General features: G+C 42.9%; 2 protein-coding genes, 1 long non-coding RNA gene and 1 pseudogene across 4 annotated transcripts; 2 read left to right on the forward strand and 2 right to left on the reverse strand.

The window, feature by feature from the left end:
• Positions 1–446: 446 nt before the first annotated feature.
• Positions 447–14597, reverse strand: LOC135944500 (epidermal growth factor receptor substrate 15-like 1). Its single transcript, XM_065491496.1, has 18 exons — positions 14451–14597; positions 14001–14045; positions 13804–13893; positions 13597–13740; positions 13383–13538; positions 13168–13278; positions 11585–11704; positions 11307–11533; positions 11058–11238; positions 7608–7862; positions 6852–6914; positions 6560–6757; positions 6267–6467; positions 6118–6202; positions 5273–5362; positions 5149–5216; positions 4543–4863; positions 447–1441 (listed from the first exon to the last, which is right to left on the reverse strand). The coding sequence occupies exons 1-18, from the start codon at positions 14475–14477 to the stop codon at positions 1025–1027; spliced, it is 2799 nt and encodes a 932-aa protein (XP_065347568.1). The 5' UTR covers positions 14478–14597; the 3' UTR covers positions 447–1024.
• LOC135944505 (uncharacterized) lies at positions 7873–9827 on the forward strand. Of its 2 annotated transcripts, XR_010575342.1 has the most exons (4): positions 7873–8014; positions 9010–9421; positions 9480–9600; positions 9649–9827. It is a non-coding gene; the product is annotated as an uncharacterized LOC135944505 (long non-coding RNA). The 2 variants fall into 2 exon arrangements; XR_010575341.1 differs by lacking the exon at positions 7873–8014 and having other exon boundaries at positions 8811–9421.
• Positions 14598–14762: 165 nt separating the features above from the next.
• Positions 14763–19447, forward strand: LOC135944502 (cleavage and polyadenylation specificity factor 73-like). The gene is made up of 14 exons (XM_065491499.1): positions 14763–14936; positions 14994–15057; positions 15105–15202; positions 15255–15383; positions 15435–15702; positions 15759–15909; positions 16750–16925; positions 16979–17108; positions 17173–17348; positions 17402–17554; positions 18520–18628; positions 18685–18869; positions 18921–19175; positions 19303–19447. Exons 1-14 carry the CDS (start codon positions 14866–14868, stop codon positions 19399–19401), a joined length of 2064 nt encoding a protein of 687 aa, XP_065347571.1. The 5' UTR covers positions 14763–14865; the 3' UTR covers positions 19402–19447.
• Positions 19441–21111, reverse strand: LOC135944504 (aurora kinase C-like; annotated as a pseudogene).
• Between the last annotated feature and the right edge of the window lie 77 nt (positions 21112–21188).

The following is a 21188-nucleotide window of genomic DNA, read 5'->3' on the forward strand; positions in this document are numbered from 1 at the left end:
GGTCCTTTAATGCACCGAATTATGAGACTTTAAATAAAATACCCAGAGGAAAGACTCTCACGGTGAGAGGAAAAATGAGACTCTCAAATTGAGAACGTGACTTTGAGTCTCACCGTGAGGAGCAGAAGCAGCCGGACGCTTTTAGATCTCACCGTGAGATCTGAGTCTCAATTGTGAGAACCGAGTCTCAATTGTGAGATCCGAGTCAATTGTGAGAAGCGAGTCTCAATTGTGAGATCCGGATCTCAATTGTGAGATCCGAGTCTCAATTGTGAGAAGCGAGTCTCAATTGTGAGATCCGGGTCTCAATTGTGAGAACCGAGTCTCACCGTGAGAACCGAGTCTCACCGTGAGAACCGAGTCTCAATTGTAAGATCCGAGTCTCATTTTGAGATCCAAGTCTCACCGTGAGACCCAAATCTCACCGTGAGATCCAAAAGCGTCCAGCCGCCTCTGCTCCTCACGTTCTCAATTTGAGAGCCTTATTTTGCTTCTCACCGTGAGAATGTTATCTCAAAGAGTGATGGCGGCTCTTTTTCGTCAAATAATAGTATTTTTTATTTATTCTGGACGCGAGCTGCACCAGGATTTTTCACAACCCTGCTCGACTAACTTAACCTATCGCGAGTGACTGGAGGGAAAAATAAAAAATTAAATTAGCAAGTTTAGTGTAGTGCGAGTTCCCTGATAAAATAGCACGGAGAAAAGAGGGGAGGTGAGAAATTGCCTGCGAGTCTTTGGTTCCGGCCGCCGCATTCTCAGGAGGTAAATCACATGTATCACAATGACTACCGAATAATTAATCAAGTAAACCAACCGATCGGAGAAGTAACGTAATTAAAAATGGCGATCCTTAATTATTAAGTAGGCATCCTTCGTCTTGCACCCGCACCCGTTCGCTCATTTTTCGACATTAATTACAATATTTACAAAGTACATCCAATGGAACTGCGAGAGTGTGAGAGACAACGAACCAACCAACCAACCAACCGACCAATCAACAAACAAACGAACGAACGAACGACTAGGAAGTGCCGGCGGCCTCGGCCCTGCTCAGGGCCAGCGCGAACTCGAAGTCGGCCTGCTCCTGTTCGCGCAGCCGCCGCCTCCGCTCCTCCTCGGACGCGGCGACGGCGGTCACGCTCGTCGTCGGAGCGCCCCACGCGTCCCCGAAGCTTTGGTTGTTGTTGTTGTTGTTGTTGCCGCCGCCAGGGGGCAGGCTGGCGAACGGGTCCTCGATGTCGAACGGATCCGCGTAGCGGTAGTCCCTGAACGGGTCCTCGGTGAACTCGAGCGGCTTGGGCCGCGCAGGCGCCGGACTCGGCGCCGTCGAACTGCTGTTGCTGCTGCTTGTGTAGCTGTTGTTGTTGTTGTTGTTGTTGCTGTGGGAATGCCTCGAAATGCCGTTCATGTTGTTGGAGGTGGTGGTGGTGGTGGAGAACTGCGGAGAATCAGCAGGTGATTAAGGCTGATCAGGGACAAAGAGCAAGACTCAGGGTTAGTCTCCGGTGGGTGCGGCTCCTGCTGCGAGAACGAGTGGCGCCGCCTGCGCCGGGGTTAGTAAACACTCACGAGCATGCAATAATAGGGAAGCCACAGAGTCGCCCAAAATTAAAATTACTGAAAAATAATCAAAGTAGCGACGCCATAATTTCCATAATTTCGACTAGAAAGACCTTAAAGAGAGACAGTCGCTGAACCTGAACGCATTATTGGTCCCACAAGAACTAAAAAGGTTGATCTATCGATTTATAATAATAAAAACGCCCTGAAAGTTGATTTAAATGCGATTGAAAACGCGCAAAGCGAAGAAAGAATCAAGAATTCTTTGCTCAAAAAATTCTCGACGCTGATTGGTTGACGCAACAAGCACGTCAGCAGCTCCAGCGCGATTCTCAACACTTGTGAGCCGTTGCTAGGCAACCGCGTGAGCTGTTGACATGCCCGTTGCGTCCAGCCAATCAGCGTCGAGAATTTTTTGAGCAAAGAATTCTTGCTGTTTTCTTCAATTTTCGTGTTTTTATTCTGAATTAAATCAACTTTTTAAGTATTTATGCAATTACAAGTCGATTGAACAACTCTTTAGCTGCAAGAGGACACAAAAATCGATGGTAAGCGATTTAACGAAGGTTCATTTAATGGAAGCGACTTTTCGAGTCCGCTTTTCTCTCTTTTAGGTCAACGTTTTTGACAGATTTCCATGTTACATTCATACGAAAACGACAGGAAATTGAATTTATCATTTTAAATACAGTTTTTAACCAATCAAACACATTTAAAACATTTAAATGCAAACAAAGATGGCGTCGCTGCTAAATTTACACCCAGAAAGATTCCTGGTTCTGACTAGAGCTGCGTTTCTTTTTGGTTTTTTGATCCAAAAAATTATATTTGCTCTGTATTTTTTTAATTAACTCTAAAGACAATTTAAAAGATGGTATTTTTAAATGCAAATAATTTTCAGGCGGTTGTGGCGACCCTTTGTAAAAGAAGAAAAATGGGGCGGCACCACTCTAACCAACTAAAAGTGATAATGTCAGTGGGGCGAAAGGCTTTTGACGGTTTACAAGCGCATTCTGATGATTCGAATGCCGATCTACGCTCTAGCCAAATCGGTTCTGTAAATTAAAAGTGACGAAAAAATTTATAAATTATGAAAAACAACCCAAATTTTCAAAATGCAAGCCGTAAAAAGCCTTGTGTTGCGAATGAGGGTCTCAAACAATTGGCAAAAATAATAAAAAGTGCATGGTGAAACCCTCATCAAATCAAAAAGGGGGAAAATTGAACACTGGCAGAGCGTCCATGCGCACATCTACGGTACGTGCAAGCCAAACTGGAGCGGCGGAGCGGAGCTAACCTAAATCAAGAAAATTATACAAAATAAAGAAAGAAAGAAATGAGACAGACACTGGAGTGAATAAAATCATGGAGGATTGTCTGAGCTACAGTTTGTTTCGAGTGTCGAGAGGTTGGATTTAAATTTTCGGATTTAGATTGTTCGGAGGTTTAAGCGAGTCAAGACAAACAAGAGTGAGCAGAGCAGGGCATGCGAGCGAGAATACCTATTCCTCAACGGTGGTGCTACTACTAGTCTCATTTTTAGACACCGAGAAATACATCTTGAACATTGCGACTCTAACGGCCGTAGCCAACGAAATCAACTGCAACAGTCCATTCGGAATAGTTCTTATTTACTGCGGCCGCAGTTTAACATTAAAAGGTATTTCAATTTAAAAAATCATGAAAAATAAATGGTTTGGAAGACTACTTACACTACTCTCTTTACTCTCATCTTCCTTCTAACGCAAACAAAAGAGAAAAAGAGACAGAGGAATTATTATTTCAGCCTTAGTTTAGAGGAAACGAAAGAGGAAAGATTTAGGTGGTCCTGTAGCTCAGAGCCGGGGTTGTGCGTGGCGTGTTGCCACGCACGTCAGGGAAAATAATCAAAGGCGACTAGCTAAACATCGATAGCACTGTCTAGTCCTCTTATAGAATTCGAGTGCATAATTGGTTGGGATTCGGCCCGACACCACCCAGTTTTCCTTCGACAACAACCGTCTAAATTCGGAAAAAATCATTTAAGACGGTGGAACCCTTAAAATTAAAAATGCTTACTTTTCAGTAGAGTTCTTATATTCAGAGTTGCGCAGATTAGCGGACCAAAGCGCAGACGCCCTGCGCAGATCACCATCTTTCCCCACGTAAAATAAAGACCAAGAAATTCGCGTCCGAAAAGTGCTTCAATTTGTCTAGAAAGAAGCTACAGCTGTTGTAGGCGAAAGCAGAGACATCTGCGCATGCCCAGCAAGAGCAGTGAAGCTTCACACGCATTTCTAGCAGTCACGTGACTCAATCCCTTGATCTCATTGGCTCGCTCATTTATTATCTCTCCCTCCTCTTGTAATTCCCCCACTCCAAGGAGTGTGACATGCGTAGCAGAGAGAGTGCCACTGCTTGGAGAGAGTCATCTCATCGGATCTCTCCCTTCCACTCACTCCGGGCAGCGGCACGCACTCTACTGCGCATGTCACACTCCTTGGAGTGGGGGTATTACAAGAGGAGGGAGAAGCAATAAATGAGCGAGCCAATGAGATCACGGGATTGAGCCACGTGACTGCTAGAACTGCTCTTGCTGGGAATGCGCAGATGTCTCTACTGTTGCCTGATTTCTTCCTGGACAAAAAGGAACGCGAATTTCTAGGTTGTTTAATTTCCCGTGGTCATGGTTTTGACTTAAATTGTAGATTAACTCAACAGCTTTCGTTTGACATCAATTTAACGAAATCTTATTTCTCAGGAAATGCGCATCGGATCGCTAATCAGCGTAACTCTAAACATAAGAACAGAGTATTTAAAAAAATTTCAGGGAATTATAACTGAAGAAAAAATGGTAAATTACACGTCTAAAAATGATCTACATTAAACTCTCAACGACAAATAACAATTTTTTTACTCGGTCCCGATTTGTTGTCGAAGGAAAACCCTGGGCGTATTCAAAACAGGGCAGCGAGCGGAGGGGGAGTGCTCGTCGTTTACCTTGTCGAAGTCGGCAAAGTCGGCGAATCCGCCGGTGGAGAAGGCGTCTGCCGGCGCAGCGTTGTTGGCGAAGGCGTCGCCGCCGAAGGGGTCGGCGCCGCTCGTGGGCTCCGGGCTGGGGCTGGTGGGCGCGGCGGGCGGCGCCGCGGGCCGCAGCATGGCCTTGGGAGGCGCTGGCCGCGGGGGCGGCTGTTTGCTCTTCTTGGGCGGCAGCGCCGGCGTCGGGCTGCTCTCCTCGCGGCTCGGCACCGGCGAGGTCGAGTTGGCGGCAAACGGGTCGCAGCCGAATGCGTCCGCGCCAGGCTGAAAACCGCACAAAATCTAAATTTGAAAAAAATTAAATCAAATAAGAAAATAAACCAGAGAATGTAATTTTCCTTCCACAGCCGTCAAAATAAATAAATTAAAGATGGAAAGGTAACTTTGCATAGAATTAAATTACTTTTTCAATTGTTAAAATTCTAAAAATAAATATTTAACTAATTTCATCCTGAATAATGGTACACAGGAATGAAATTAACTCCAAGACAGGACCTGAAGTTCAAACTCTAGATTATTAAATTTGTAAATTTAAGTCTGAGTCAAACTCCTAGCCATAAAACTCACCTCAGGGGTTTTGGAAGTAGCAGCTGCGGCCTTTTCGCCGAAAGGATCAAACGGATCACTTTGTCCACCTGTAATTTCCAAATTAATTGTGATTTTAGCAATAAAATTTGAGATATTTCATTACCGGAAGCGCCAAAGTTGGCGAACGGATCCGAGTCAAACCCTGTGTTTGGTTGAGAGAAATTGGCCGCGAATGGGTCACTTGAGAACTGGTCTGAAAACACAAAGCGAATTTAGTTAGTTAAATTTTCTTGTTCTTGAAAAACAGGGGCCACAGGAAAAATTGGATTTTCTAAACAAAATCACATAAATTGTTTGCTTAATTATAGCAGATACAAAAGGCAAAATTAAATTCTCTCAAAACAATAAAAAAACTAAAAAATATTAAATAAAAAATAACACGAACAGGAGCGAAATGTAAAATTGGATTTCCTAATAAAAATTCAAGAATAAGTGCGCAATGTAAAATTTGAAAAAAAAAATCATGAAAAACAGGAGCAAAATTTCAAAATTGGTTTAAAAAAAACGGGAAGAACAGGAGCAAAAGAATAAGTTGGATTCTTTCTAAACTAAAAATTAAATTTCAAAAATAATAGGAGCAAGAGGTAAATTCAACGCCCTAAAAAATTTCTTGTTAACAGGAGCGAACGGTGTAATTTATTTTAAAAATTCACAAAGTACAGGAGCAAATTGTAAAATTGGATTTCCTTAAAAAAATTCACGAATAACAGGGGGCGAAATATTTAATTTGAGAAAAGAAAACCATGAAAAACAGGAGGAAATCGTAAAAATTGGATTATTTCTCAAATTAAAATGAACGCTCAAGAATAACAGGAAAAATTAGATTCTTCCTCAAAAATAAAAATAAAATCATGAATAACAGGAGTAGGAGTTGTAATTTCTAAAGAAACTGTTTAATTCATATTTAAGCAGAAAATCTTAAAACTATTTTAAATAAGTAATGCTCACCATTTTCAAAAGCATTCTCCTTTGACTGCACGTCGACGCTCTGTCCATTATTTGATCCGTTAGACGAGGAAAACGGGTCGTCCTGCTGGCATTCACGAGACAAAATTAAATTCGCATAAGTGTGGCAAGCTGGGGAGGTGATGAATTACCTTAGAGTCGGCAGGCGAGGCCACTCCGTTAACCATTGCAAATAGTACATACTCTGGCTCTCTAAACTCTGTGGAAATGGGCTCTAGGGAAGTGTCGGGCACAGCAAAGGCATCGTTATTTGTCAGTGCTTTGTCATACATAATAATAGCATCGTCCATCTGGCGCTGCTGCTCCTCTAGCTGCGTAATTTTGGATTTAGCCTGTAGACAACAAGCAAAGCCGTCAGTCCGTGCCCGAATTAATTGGTTCATCACGTCAAATGGTCCATTTTTATTCTTAAGAACTCACTCACCTGACTAATGAGGAATTGGGTCTCCTGCAGGTTGCCGTTGAGCTCCTCGTACTGGCCCTTGGAGGACTTGAGCGAGCTCTCGAGCCTCTGCTCCTCGGCCTTGAGGCTTTCCAACTCCTGCTTTCTTTGGTTCAGCTCGTCCTCCTGCTCCTTGAGCGTCTTTTCCTGCTCGTCCGCCTGGCACCGCAGCAGCGCCACCTTCGGATAATTAAATTGTTAGGAAGAATTCAAAATAAATAATGGCTGTTGAAAGGGGTTGGGGAAGGCACAAAGCGAAAATATATTTATTTACCTTTGACTGCTCCTCGTCCAAAAGTAATTTGGTTTCTGACACTTCTTTTTCTAGCGCGGATTTCTACATGAACGAAATGAAACAAAAGGAAAACGTAAACAGGCTCTACATAAATTAAAAGAGTGCATTTTCTAAATTAATTCTTAAAATAAAAATTTAGGAATTTATTTTTTAAATAAATATTTGCCAAATTTAAACCATTTTTTATAATTCCAATCGATTTCTGAGGGTCGAAATAAATTTTTCAGACGCGAGCAGAGGCGCAATGCAAATCGCACGTTGCTTTGGCGCGCAAAACGTTTGAATCTTTTCGTCGCTACTGCGCATGCGTCATCCCTCTGACGTCACAGCCACGCTTCGTGCTTGCAATTGGCATCTGAGAGCTGTGACGTCAGAGGGATGACGCCTGCGCAGTGGCAACCAAAAAATTCAAGCGATTTGCGCGCCAAAGCAACGTGTGTTTCGCTTTGCGCCTCTGCTCGCACGTCGAAAATCATTTTCAAATCGAAATAATTACTAATTCCACCTATTTTGACCATCAGGAATCGATTGGAACGCACGGAAATGTGTTTAAAAAATAAAACCGACCCGAAAATCAATAAAAACAATTTTTTCATCCTTGATAATGCCCATCTTGCTGAGAAAGCCAATTTAAAAAAAACCCTAACAGCAAATTTAAAAGAAATACACTCTGGAAACCGATGGCAAATAAAAATCTCTAGCTGTCGACCACGAGGGAGAGGAAACGGCCCGTACCTGTCCTTTGAGATCGTTCAGCCTTTTCTGCGCCTCGCCCTTCTGGTTCTCGAGCTGTTTGAGGGTGGCCGCCAGGGTGTCCAGTTCGCCCTGCAAACTCTTGATTTCGCCCGACTTGATCTTGATGTCGGCCTCTTTCTGAGCAATGTCCGTCTCGAGGACGCGCTTCTCCAAGGCCAGCTCGGCGATTTCCTTGCTGATCATGTCCAGTTCGGGCGTGCTCTGGTACGGCGTGCCCGCGGCCGCACTCACAACCTGCAACAATCCAAGCACATTGTTGAGAATTAATTTATTGATTGTTAGAAGGAAATGGAGAGGTTTCTGCGAATTTTTATCGTGGTTTTGATCTCTAAAACTGCGTTGCAGAGCAAAACGGCGCAGATCCACTTGGAAGGAGCGAATTTCCGGTGCGTTGAATGAAAAAGGGTAGTAATTTCCGTCAATTTGGACCGGGCAACAGGTTCCGCGAGTTTTGAAATACCGTCATTTGTGGTATTAATCCTCTTTTTCCGATTTGAGAAATTCCAAAATGACATTTTTCGATTTTTTGGGTTCTTTGCGCATCTAAATCTCGGGTTCTAAATATCAGAATTGCAAAAACTACCCACTGTTGGACTCATCTCGAGCTCCACTAACCAGCTGAAGTGTTTATGGGGTGCTTACCCCATCCCCTTTCAACCAAATTGCTTCAATTTTAGTTATAAAAATTGTAGCGTGCTTCCTGAAGCATTTTAAAATATTTTTAACCATCCAAAACTCCTTCAAAATTGTCACCCAGTCCCATTTTTCAGACCAAAAACAGAAAAACATTTTTTAAAATTAAATACAAATTAATATAAAAATTTTGAGGCATTAAATTTAATTTTTTTTCAAGGGGGTTGAAGTGAGAGTAACTTAGGGGTGAAAGGTAAGCACCCCTAAACCCTTCAGCTGGTCAGGGGAGGTCAAGACGAGTCCAACGGTGGGTAGTTTTTGCAATTCCGATGGTTAGAACCAGAGATTTGGACTTTCAAAAATTACAAAATTTGAAAAATTCCTATTTTTTAGAACATGGAATTTCTTTAAAATAATAATGTAAGTTCACACTTGTCGTGGGACCACTTAAAAGCACATTTTCTAATTTTCAAAATCAAATTCAAAAAAAATTTAGTTTTTTTAATTTTTTTTTTTTTATTAAAAATGTTAAAAAGTTTATAGAACTATATCTGTTGTTCATTTATCCAGTTTCCCTTTATGACTAATCGGAAAAGCACCTCAACAAAAAATATATTTCTGAAAAACCCGCGAAAAAACCGCCCATCCAAAAGTGATTTTTTTTTTTAGAAGATTTAATTATTTTTTATTTCATTTTACTATCTGCAAAAAGACAGTTGAAACGGTGTGACAGGTGCTCTTTTTCCAGATTGGAGTGCTCGTCAGCAATCGATTCGTACGTCGAGTGGGAAAAAGACGGGAAAAGCCTCGAATTGAACGAGCCAGTGCTTTCGATCGAGAGCGCGACAACAGCGGACGCGGGGGTGTACGAGTGTTCGTCACCAGCAGGCAAAGCCATCACTGCAATTTCCGTTTTCAACGAGGCAAACGAGCCGTTCCGACAGGCGAGAACTAAATAATAGGCTTTTGAGAATTCTGTTGAGAGAAATTTTGGTTCAGGTGAGGCAAGGAGAAAGGCCATTATTGCCGCGCGAGAATCAGACTTTGGGCTGGGCCACTGTTTTCACCGAGTGGACGGAATGGTCCAGATGCAGCGAGGAGAACAGCTGTCACGCAGTTGGTTTTAAGAGAAAACTCGGATTTTGTTTCGTTGATTTAAGGTGAAGATTTTTTAAATTTAAATTAACTCCAGTTCATAAAAAAAATGTAAATTTCCAGTAAAAACAAGTCAGCCTGGGCGGAAAAGCTTCCATGCCGTTCTCCCTTGCTGCCCGATGAATTAAAGCGGCAAAAAATAATTAAAAGCCGGCCTTCCGAAGTAATTTACGATTATTGCAAGGTGAGGATCGATCTAAATTCTTTAAAATTAAAATAATTTATTTCATAGGTGGATTGCGAGGGACATGGCAAGATTTTCAAGGTTTTCGACAGGTTTGGCGCTCTCATGGACCAAGTGAACAACAGTGCGGGATTGTTCTCCACCTTGCAGGGCCTGCCAAAACTGCATCCACCCGTTCGCAGAGAATATCTGTTCCCGAAAAAGGGCCAATCGCTGACCTTCCAGTGCCCAGGGTAATAAATTTTCAAATTAGTGGCATTTAAATAAAATTCGGAAGCCTGATATTAAAATCAGAGCTGTAAAAACCCGCATCAATTTTTTTACCAGCTTCTTGCAGGCAATGTTTGCACCTTTTCAATAATTTTACTAATTATTAGCGTATTGACTTGAGCAAATGGCAATTAAAAATAAACATTGTGCACAGTAGAGGTAATTTAAACCAATCCGACTGCAAATTTAAGATTTTCACAGGGGATAAATGGAATAAAATAATTTCTAGCGCAAGAAATTGGTAAAAATTTAGTTGTAAAGAAATGCAACCATCTAAAAATTAACCGTATTTCCCGCTTGAAATTAAAAAATCTCCTTCTAAGAGACAAAATTTTGACGACTCCCCAATAAAGTGGAAATTCGACGGCAAGTTTTTGGACCTGACCACGATTGAAGGGAGTCCGATGACGCCCCTGGGCCGGCTGCGTTTGCAGAAAATCGAAAAGTCGAACGTTTACAGGTCCTAATCGAACTTTAAACCAACTTATAAATGTTACTTTCTATCAAACAGTTGTTGGCAGCAAAACCGGCTCATTGGCTTGGTCGTGGTAAAAGTGATGGAGGCCAGAATGTCTGCATTCGACACAATTTGGTCAGTAGGAATTGTTATTTGGACGTCAGGCGTGCTCGCCCTGGCCCTATTCAGGGTCTACACGGAACAGACCTGATTTTATCTCAATAAATGGACAAAATGGAGATTAAAAATAAATGAGCAGGGCTCTGAAAATGTTATTTAGAGCAAAATAGGCGGTTTAATGAGCCAAAATTGTTCCATTTTTCCAACGCTCATGCCTAAGAGTTAAATATCATTTTCTTGACGCGCAGGGATGCTTAAAAATTACAAAAATAAAATAAAATTTATAAAAAAACTTAGCCCCTTACTAGAAGGTGCTCAATTCAAGAGTTATTCTAATTGTGTTCACCCTCCAAACATTTCTATCATTAAAAAGTGAAAAAATCAAAATGCAGAAGATTGCCAAAGAGGTGAAAAATCCATGAAAGTTAGCAAATATTTTAAAATGCAATATTTAACCTTATAACTGTGGCGTAAATTCCTTTTCGCAGATAAAAAAGGTTTTAGACGTTTTTTAGTTTGGTTTAAATGCCTCAAACTGCATGATTTATGCTCATCGGATCGTCCCTTAACAATTGGACTCTTAAAAAATCAATTAATTAATTTTGCTGACCTCGAGGACTGGCTGTTGGGGCTGCTGCGGCGGCGGCTTGGGCCGCATGCACGGCGGAACCATGTCTGGCGCCAGGCTGGGCGGAGGGTTGACGCCGGCCAGCTTCTGCTCGATCAGCCACATCGCCAGCATGAACTGCTCCAAATTCAGTTTGCCCGACTGGTTCGTGTCGCACAGTCCCCTGAAAACAACAAAACAAACAAATTGTCTACTTCAAAAACAATAATTATTATTTGTCTTCGGGCTTACCAAATGTGAGCAAGAATGGGTGGCGGGACGCCAGACTGGAGGAAGATGTCTTTGATTTCAGCACCGGACACGAAGCCGTCCATGTCCTTGTCTGCGAGTTTGAAGCGCGGCTCGTACTTGGCCCGCTCGCTCGGACCCACCACCCAGTGCACCGTGTGTTGAGAAGTGAACGTCGGCGTCACCTTTGGCACCGCGGGAACCGGAGGCATCATCCCAGGCATTGGAGGCTAAGCCGGAAAAATAAAATTAAAAGAATTTTGAATTGATTTTTGACTTACCCTTCCAGGGGCAACTGCTGGAGCGACGGGAATGGGCGGCCGCGTGGGCTTCATCAGGTCTGGAGGTAGCGTGGCAGGAATGGCGTGCTTCTCCAGCGCCTTGTACACCAAGTGCATTGCCTAAAAATTGTGTAATAAATTGAGAAACACTCCAAAAGGCGAGAAAAGAATAATTAAAGTATTTTCGTTTTATCCCAGAGCACATACTAAACAGAAAATACATTAAAATCGACACATAACTAACTTATTTGGCTATTTTCACAGTAAAAATTAATTTTTTTCTCAAGCTGTCAAAAAATTTAAACCCCCACTGGAATTAAGGTTGGTCACAGGACAGGTTCAAGAGGATCAAATTAAAAATTTAACCTTCAGCATATTTTGCAGTCGAAAAAATCGCAATATATAAAAAATTGCAACCTTAAACTGAATAATTAAATCGTGAAACAATTTAAAAGGCGAGATAAGAATTATATTTAAATTGAAATATAATTTCTTGTTATTCTAGAAGTGCAAAACAATCCGATTCTAAAAATAAAATAAAAACAGCGATTCGAGGGGCAGACTTTTCTGAAATTCGGCCTGTTAAAAAAATCGTAATAATTCGAAATATGGTCAGATTTTAAAAATCCGCACACGAATGGATGTGCCCTACCAAGGGGCATCGACTGGTGTTGGAATTATCGCCCTGCGGCCCTCGGGAACCCGGCTGGGCCCCAAAAACCAAAATTTCAAAATGTCACAACGCGTTTTTCTTATTTAAAAATTTAATAACTCGTCTCCTAGGGGTCGTAGAGGGCTAAACTAATGTTCGTCGGACTTGTGGTGAAATTCTACGTCGAATGAATCCAATAGTGGCCCTCGTCCGCCCGAAATAAAATTGCAAAATGGTCAGCGGCGTCAGAAAAATAGAGAAAAGGGGCTCTGGGGCCGATCTCAGGGAGAAAAAGGTCGTCAGGGTAGGTCAGGTGGTAGGGCTAGACGGCATAATAAAGCTTGGAAAAAAGTTTTGCAGATAAAACATTTTTTTAAAAAATTGGACTATACAAAATTCGGTCTTTTAAAAATCGTAATAATTCAAAAAATGGTCAATTTTTTAAAAACCGCAAACGAGGGGACGTGCCCCACCGAGGGGCATTTACTGGGGCCGGAATTGTCGCCCTCAGACCCTCCGGGACCCGAAATCACAATTTTGAAATGTCACACTGCACGTTTTTTGGCTTTTTAAAATTAATAACTCGGCAAAAATAGATTTGGTGGACATGTGGTGAAATCCTGCATTGAATGAAACCAAAAGCAGCACCTGTCCGCCCAAAAATATCGCAAAGAGTCCCTTTTCCTCATGCTTTAATTTTTTTAGTTCACCTGCCACGAATTAGTGTTGTAAAATACACAAAAATCAACATATTGAATTCTTTTAACTAAATAAATCAGCTAGTTACCAAACATTTTCACACAACAATAAAAATAAAATAAAATTTCATTTGTAACACCCCTTAAAAAAATAATTTTGTGTTCTCTTGTAGGAAAAAAAACATTTTTGTATCATCTAGGCACAAGAAAGCCAGCAGTGAAGAGTGACTCACCACTGTGAACTCGTGTCTGTCCAGCATTCCGTCCTTGTCGGCGTCAGCCAGGTCCCAAATTTTGCCCAGGGTCGGAAGAGGCAGCTTGGAATTCATCATGACGCTTTTCACCTGCAGAATAAACCAAATTTGAGCATTTCCTTCAAAAATATGTACGCCCCATAATTTAAAATAAATTTTCTGGTCGAACGACTCGAAAATTAAATTTTATAAACCTTGTTTCCAGGAATAAGGCCTTTGACAGGTTCCAAAGAGTCGAACAAATTGTCGTATTTCAGCTTCTCGGCAGGCTGCACGGTCCAGTCAGTGCCCCCAATGGGCGGGGGCGGCTTGGGCGGGCCCCCTGTTGGCAGGACGTTCGGCAACTCGCCCTGGAATTTTATTTATTTAATAAATCATTCGATTCTAATTTAAATTTTCTAGACTGACGATTTTGGGCGGGGGAGTCTCGCTCAGCATGTTGGCCGTGGTGAGCGCCTTGCCCGCCTGCGCCAGCGAAACTAGTTTGAGAGCGACGAAGAATCCCTGCTTGTTCAGATAGCCTCTTCCTGCTGTGTCTGATAAGTCCCATATCTACCAAAACAGAACCGAATGGAAAAAAATAAATAGAATATTGCGTCTCTTTGAACAGCTCACCCTGCTGAGAATTATGTCGGAAAGGCCTGATTTTTTGAGAAATTTCGCTGCGAGCGGCGCAGGGATCGATCCAGAGGCGGAAGGGTCAACCTGGGAAGAAAAACAAAAAATGATTGATGTTTATTGTTGACGCTATTCTTCGATAAATATTCTTATCAACGCAGAATTGTTTGATTTGTCGTCGTGATTTTCCTCACCTGCTGATAATAGGCTTCAAATATTGCGGCGTGGCCTCCAGCCACCTGGAAAGACAATTTTTCTATTGTGAACAAATCGATATTGGTGCTCATGTGATGACTTTCTGATGACACTTCCGCGCCGACAAGCCCAACGGCCAAGCCGCAGCCTCGACCACCGTGCGAGCAGCGTCCGGCACCGGAATCACCAGTATAAAAATAGGAAACAGACTTTTCTACTTCTTCCTGGTGCATTTTTGGACTCTCCGCACACATCAAATTGCGTACGCCCACTGGCAACGATTTTTGACAAGAGATTTCCGCGCTTTTCCTCACGCACGACAACAGCCCGGTTTCGCACCCGAAATCGCGGTTTGGCGATCTGGAGTCGAAATCGGGCCGTTCGGCAGGTCGGCGGGGGCCGAAACGGCGGTAAATACGGGCTAAAACGGGTTAAATTCGACAGTGTACCTGGGTTGGAGACGGCAGTGCGGCCATCTTTACGTGTAACTGAACGGCTTCTCCGATTGGTCGCAGTTTTTCCACTGACCAATCAACGGCTCAATCAATACCGCGGGCTGCCAGTGTTCTAAATGTCACCGCTCGACCGTGGCAGCGCTGTTGTACCGTTTACTGACTTGCGCGGTAAACAGGTTTTAACAAATAACCGGTTTTTCGTAATTGTACTGGAGTTAAAACCGGTGTGTATGATGAGGAGTAGTACTTTAACCGTGTATTTTGCTTTATAACCGGTTTTGAATAGTTGATCTTTAGGACACATGAAAACAGCGCCCGCATTGCCTTCAAAATCAAAACAAACACACAAGCCGGTGCCTGATGTTGATGGTTTTTGGGTTTTCAGCCTGAATTATTAATCCGGCCAGCGATGGCAGCGAAGGTGAAGGTCGAGTCGATCCTTCCGGCCGAGGAAAGCGACCTCTTGTCCATCAGGCCACTGTAAAATCTCGGATTCGCTTGGATTTTTTAGTCTAAAAAATGTCTGATCTCTTCCAGGGGCGCTGGACAGGAGGTTGGACGATCTTGCATCATGCTGGAGTTCAAGGGAAAGAAAATAATGGTTCGTGTGACCTGAATTGTATGGCTGTTGATTAATAATCTCCTCAGCTCGACTGCGGCATCCACCCTGGACTGTCCGGCATGGACGCTTTACCCTTCGTGGACCTGGTGGAGGCGGACGAAATCGATTTGCTGCTGATTTCGCAGTCTGTTACGTAATTTTCAACTGAATATTTTAAAAATTTTGCTTTATTTCAGCTTCCATCTCGACCACTGCGGCGCTTTGCCGTGGTTTCTGCAGAAGACGAGCTTCAAAGGGCGCTGCTTCATGACGCACGCCACCAAAGCCATTTACCGCTGGCTCCTTTCAGATTACATCAAAGTCAGGTACGGAAATAATTTAATAACAATTGATTTTTAATTTAATTTAAATCGCAGTAACATAGCAACGGAGCAGATGCTGTACACGGAGGCCGACTTGGAGAGCTCGATGGATAAGATCGAGACGATCAACTTTCACGAGGAGAAGGACGTGATGGGCGTGAAATTCTGGGCGTACAACGCGGGACACGTTCTGGGCGCGGCCATGTTCATGATCGAGATCGCCGGCGTCAAGATTCTCTACACAGGCGACTTCTCGCGGCAGGAGGACCGGCACTTGATGGCTGCTGAAATCCCCAACGTCCACCCCGACGTTTTAATTACAGTATTTAATTTGAATTTAGTTTGTGAGTCGGAGGGATAAATTTATTCTGAATCCAGGAAAGCACCTACGGAACGCACGTGCACGAGAAGCGCGAGGAGCGAGAAAGCAGGTTCACCAGTCTGGTCAACAGTATTGTCACAAGAGGCGGCCGCTGCCTCATTCCCGTCTTTGCCCTCGGGAGAGCGCAGGAACTGCTGCTTATTTTAGGTGGGTCAAACGTCTAAAAGCCTGAAATTTTGGTTGCAAACAGCTTCAAAATGGACATTTCAGGATAGTCAATCAACCAAAAACTGTTGAAATTCATTTGATGAGTACTTTCAAAAGTTTGACCCCGAGGTCACTACCAGGTCATTCAAATTTAAATTTGAAGACGGTACCCCGCCTAGAATGGTGTAAATTTTTGCTCAAAATGTTGCTCTTAATTTTTTTAATAATTAATTTAGATAATTTCCTTCAACCAGGTTGTTTGGTATTTAAAAAGATTAGAAGATATTTTGCTGAATTTTTTATGTGCGTGAAACCGAAACGTCCGACGTTGAAACAGCTGAAATCGGCAACTAAAGTGGGGGGCGTAACCAAGGGAATACAATATGGCGGTGCACCACGCCCCTATGAGCGCCATAATTGTATACCCTTGGTTACGCCCCCTCTTCGGCTGCCGATTTCAGCTGTTTCGACGCCGGACATTTCGGTTTCACGCACATAAAAAAATCTAGTATTTTCTAACACCAAAATCCCAGACCGAAAAGTCTAAGGAAACATCCCTAATAGTGTTCAAATCCGCCAACAGATGGCGTCACTGTATACTTTCTTAATAAATTTAATTTTAAGGCACTTCCACAGTGATTTAAGACTCAAATCCTGCTACTGTGCATTAACATTCTTACTTTAGACGTGCTGAAAACCAAAATCAGTCCAGCAATTCACCGTAGAAACGTCAGAAAACTATTTTGTTTAAATAAAAAAATTTTCCAACGTTCTATGGCGAATTAAAAATGATTTCCTGTAGTTCAAAATCAATTTACCCTGTAATAATTTTCTTGACAGATGAGTATTGGAGTCAGCACCCCGAGTTGCACGACGTGCCAATTTACTACGCATCTTCTCTGGCCAAGAAGTGCATGGCCGTGTACCAAACGTACATAAACGCGATGAACGACAAGATCAAGAACCAAATCGCCATCAGCAATCCTTTCATCTTCAAACACATCTCCAACCTCAAAGTAATTAAAAAATAAAATAATAAAGCAACCGTAAATTCCAATAATTTGTTCAGGGCATCGATCATTTTGAGGACGTCGGTCCTTGCGTGGTGATGGCCTCGCCAGGCATGATGCAGAGCGGTTTGTCGAGAGAACTGTTTGAGTCTTGGTGCTCCGACCACAAAAATGGAGTCATTATTGCAGGTGATTATCATTTAAATTTATAAAATATTAAAATATTAATCATATTATGATATACATTTTCAAGGTTATTGTGTGGAAGGAACTTTGGCAAAAATGATTCTGTCCGAGCCGGAGGAAATCACGACCATGGCTGGACAGAAGGTGCCGCTGAAAATGTCGGTTGACTATATTTCCTTCTCGGCGCACACCGACTACCAGCAAACCAGGGACTTTATCAAAATCCTCAAACCTCCTCATATTGTGCGTTTTGAATTGACTTAGTTTGGAATTAAAATTTAAAACTGATTTTTTAGGTGTTGGTTCACGGGGAGCAAAACGAGATGAGCCGCTTGAAGACTGCTTTAATCAGAGAATTCGAGGTGGACCCTAAAAATAAGATGCAGATTTATAATCCTCGCAATACCGTGGCCGTTGAACTCTACTTCCGAGGAGAGAAAACAGCCAAGGTACAGGGACTTAATGCATTAAATAATTCAGTAATGCAACGGCTGAACACTTATTGCAGTCCATTTGACGCGAAATTTAACGGCGAGTCTAACCAACTTTGGTTTATCACTCTACGAGCGATAGGAGCTGAGTTATTAATTTTTAAAGTCGGGAAAATGCGATTTGTGACATTCGCCAACTTTGGTTTTCGGGGCCTGGGCGGGGCCCTATGGGCCGCGTGGCCTCGATTTTAGTACCAATCGATGCCCCTTGAAATGGCGCGTCTGCTTCTGTTCAATTTTCCAAAATCAAACCATTTTTAGATTTTTTACGATTTTTTTTTCAAAAATCAAAGTATTTTTATCGTGTGGCCCAATTTCCCGCATATGCTGCCTAGCTAACTAGTGTAAACTACGCGAAATTTATCTGGGAACATTTTGAGACCAATTACAAGCCGATCCAAATAAAATCCTAAAACTAGATTGATTTTAAAGTTTGAAAAACGTGATTTTTGAAATTTCTCCATAAGAATAACAAAGGAAATCGAAAATTTGCAATTTTTAACAAACGGAGGAAAATTAAATGATCCTACCAAGTGCATCGCACGCGTAGAACCACCGCCGGTCTGGAAACCGATTTTCAGATTTTTCGCGCCCATAGAAAAATTTAAATTAATTTTCTACGGTTTTTCAGCTTCACATGACGAAAATGGTTTTATTTTTATTAAAATTCGGCCGTTCATCTGATCGTTGACCACGACCCCTCATCTGACAGGTCTTGAGCAGGGCTTTTTCCTGCGGTACTCAAACAACCTTTTTCAGGGTACCCCGCGACCTGAGATCTGCTCCCAAGCCGATTTTTAATGTTTTTTCAGTAATTTCGGGCACATTTAGCGATGCTTGGTAAACATTCGTGACCCTTACCCTTCACCGACCTTCCTCAGGTCACGAAGCCAATTATTAAACATATGTAATTAAAATTCCAGGTGATGGGCACCCTGGCAGTTGAGCCGCCAAAGCCAGGAAACATTTTATCTGGAATTCTTGTCAAACGCAACTTTAACTACTTACTGCTGGATCCTGGTGACCTCGGAAGTAAATCCAAAAATAATTATAATCAATTTTCTTAATCTAACGAAATTTTATTTCAGGGTATTCGGACATGGTGATCAGCCAGGTGGTGCAGCGGCAGAGCATGCACTACAACGGACCAATAAACCTGCTGCAGCACATCCTCACGCAGCTGGCTGGACCTGTCGAGTCGCTCGAGGACAAGAAACTGCGCATTTTCGGCTGCATCGATCTCACCCTTGTCGACAAATGCGTCACCCTTGAGGTAAAAACTTAAAACCATTATCTAGGAGGGTCTGAAAATTTGTGTTCTCAGTGGATCGCGAGTCCAGTGAACGACATGTACGCAGACACGGTGCTGGCGGCGGTGCTGCAGGCCGAGTCGGTGGAGGACGTGCCGAAAGCGATGCCGTCCGCGCCCTCCAAGATGGACAGGATGCACTTCAAGGAGTGCCTCATGGAGATGCTGCAGGACATGTTCGGCGAGGACTCGGTCCCCAAAATATTCAAGGGAGACAAATTACACGTCACGGTCGACGGCAAAAAGGCAGACATCGACCTCGAGCACATGGTAATTTAATTAAAATTTGATTTTTTATTCATAGAAATGGATATTGCTTGAAAAGTTTATCTTACAATTAGCAGACCAATTTTTCGAATTCCACCTGAGTTTTTAATTTAAAATTCCAATTCCGCAGGTTGTCTTGTGCGAAGAGGACGACTTGCTGCAGCAAGTGGTGCAGACCGCCGTGTCCAAACTGTACAATTCTCTGTCTCCACCAAAAGTAGACACTTAACTTTAAAAGTTTATGTTTCAAAGAAATAAAAAACCAAAATTCAAAATTAGTTTCTCATTATATTAAAGCATGGAAAGACCGCAGCCATTCATTTATCTAAACAATCTAAAATATTAAAACAGAGTTGCAAAAAACTGCGTTTTTTAGTCATGACCTTAAAAATTTACAGAGAAATCGAGGCAGTTTTGAGACAAAATTTGAAAATTTTGGCCACCTGGACCACAGATTTTCACAGGAGAAATAAGGAATCGAGTGTTAAAACTAGCGGTGAAGAAAAACCGGGTGGAAAGCAAATGCAACCCTGATTAAAATCAAATATGTAGAGATCAAAATAAAGATTAGGAGATTGACAAGTCTTCAAATTCACTGTGCGGGCTCTGGGGCATCATCAACGTTCTTCAGAGGCCAGTGCTTGACGATGAAAGGGTGCACCTTCACCTCCTCCAGGGACAGGCGGTTCTCAGGCTTCACCTGCAGCAACAACAGATACAAAATAATTTAATTAAAAACAATTCATTGATTAACCAAAAGAATTACTTGATAATGAGGTCTCTGGCGAGGGTGACGACGTAGGGCGGGAGGTCGACGTGGGCGCTGAGTATGCGTTGGTAGGTCTCGAGGCCGGACTTGCTCTCGAAGGGCGGCTTGCCCACCAGCAGCTCGTTGCAGAGGATGCCGACGCACCAGTTGTCCACCAGATGCGTGTGCTCCACGTTCCTCAACGGCACCATCTCCGGCGCCAGGTAGTCCAGCGTTCCACACATTGTCTTCCTCCTATTTATATTTTAATAAGTAAATAAAACAATTACAAAATTTTAAATAAATTCCGAACTTTTTGGTCTGGGACGAGTCGTGCACCGACCACCCGAAGTCTGCAATCTTGATGTTTCCCCTGGCAGAAATGAGGATGTTCTCGGGCTTGATGTCCCTGTGAATCACCTGGCAGAGCACTGGCCACCTGGTAAATGTACTTCGCGCACTTTGGCTCCTCGAAGCGGCCGTGCTTCTGCGCTTTCAGCTCCACGAAGTACGTCAGCATCTGCAGGATGTTCTCATGCCTGAAGAGGAGTTTGAGTAAATTAACGACGCCAGATATAAATTAAAAAATTACTTTAAGTGGGACTGGATTTCGATCTCTCTGATCAGCAGCTGCTCCATTTTGTGCTTGACCAGTTCATTCTTGAAGTGCATCTTCAGGGCCACAGGGTACTTGGAGCTCTTCTCACGGGCGAGATACATTCTGCCGAACTTCCCTCGGCCCAGGGGACAACCTATTTCAAAGTCCTCCAGAGACCAAGAGTCCCTGCGAATTTTTCGCTTTAAAAATTAAATTACGGACGGTTTAAATTGGACTTACTGGCCAGCGTCACGGCGCCTTTTGATCTCCTCCAGCATCCTCCGCTCCATCAGCTCCGTTTCTTCAATCAAACTCGTCTTCTGAGGCGGCTCCATCATGGACATTGTGCTGACACTCGCAGCCATGGCGAAGAAGAAACTCCTTTTTTTGAGAGAAAAATGAGGTGATTCACGTTAAAAACTGCGTTTCATTAATCAATTAAGCGCGCAGAATGAGATAAATACGAGAAAACGGGTTGTTGGACTCACTTAAATGGAGAAAATCGTCAAAATTAGTTGAAAGAATTATCGTTTTAAAACCACCTGCCGGCACCTGGCTGTTGAACGCAATGAAGGAGCGAAGATCGAGACGGAAACTATCAGCCAATGGCGTGCGGCCACTGCGCTACACCACGAGACCCAACCAGCCAATGAGAGAGAGGCGATTTTTA

Source organism: Cloeon dipterum, chromosome 4, assembly GCF_949628265.1.
Source record: "Cloeon dipterum chromosome 4, ieCloDipt1.1, whole genome shotgun sequence".
Taxonomy (NCBI): Eukaryota; Metazoa; Arthropoda; class Insecta; order Ephemeroptera; family Baetidae; genus Cloeon; species Cloeon dipterum.

What these genes read in the sequence shown, in the direction of transcription:
- LOC135944500 (XM_065491496.1), bottom strand. Translation starts at nt 14,477, where the DNA reads ATGGCCGCACTGCCGTCTCCAACCCAG. An exon ending in CACTGCCGTCTCCAACCCAG is followed by an intron (nt 14,046 to 14,450) that starts GTACACTGTCGA and finishes TTGTCTTTCCAG; the next exon opens with GTGGCTGGAGGCCACGCCGC. An exon ending in CCTCGCCTGCCGACTCTAAG is followed by an intron (nt 6,203 to 6,266) that starts GTAATTCATCAC and finishes CGTGAATGCCAG; the next exon opens with CAGGACGACCCGTTTTCCTC.
- LOC135944502 (XM_065491499.1), top strand. Translation starts at nt 14,866, where the DNA reads ATGGCAGCGAAGGTGAAGGTCGAGTCGATCCTTCCGGCCGAGGAAAGC. An exon ending in TCAGATTACATCAAAGTCAG is followed by an intron (nt 15,384 to 15,434) that starts GTACGGAAATAA and finishes TTTAAATCGCAG; the next exon opens with TAACATAGCAACGGAGCAGA. An exon ending in TCCTCAAACCTCCTCATATT is followed by an intron (nt 17,349 to 17,401) that starts GTGCGTTTTGAA and finishes CTGATTTTTTAG; the next exon opens with GTGTTGGTTCACGGGGAGCA.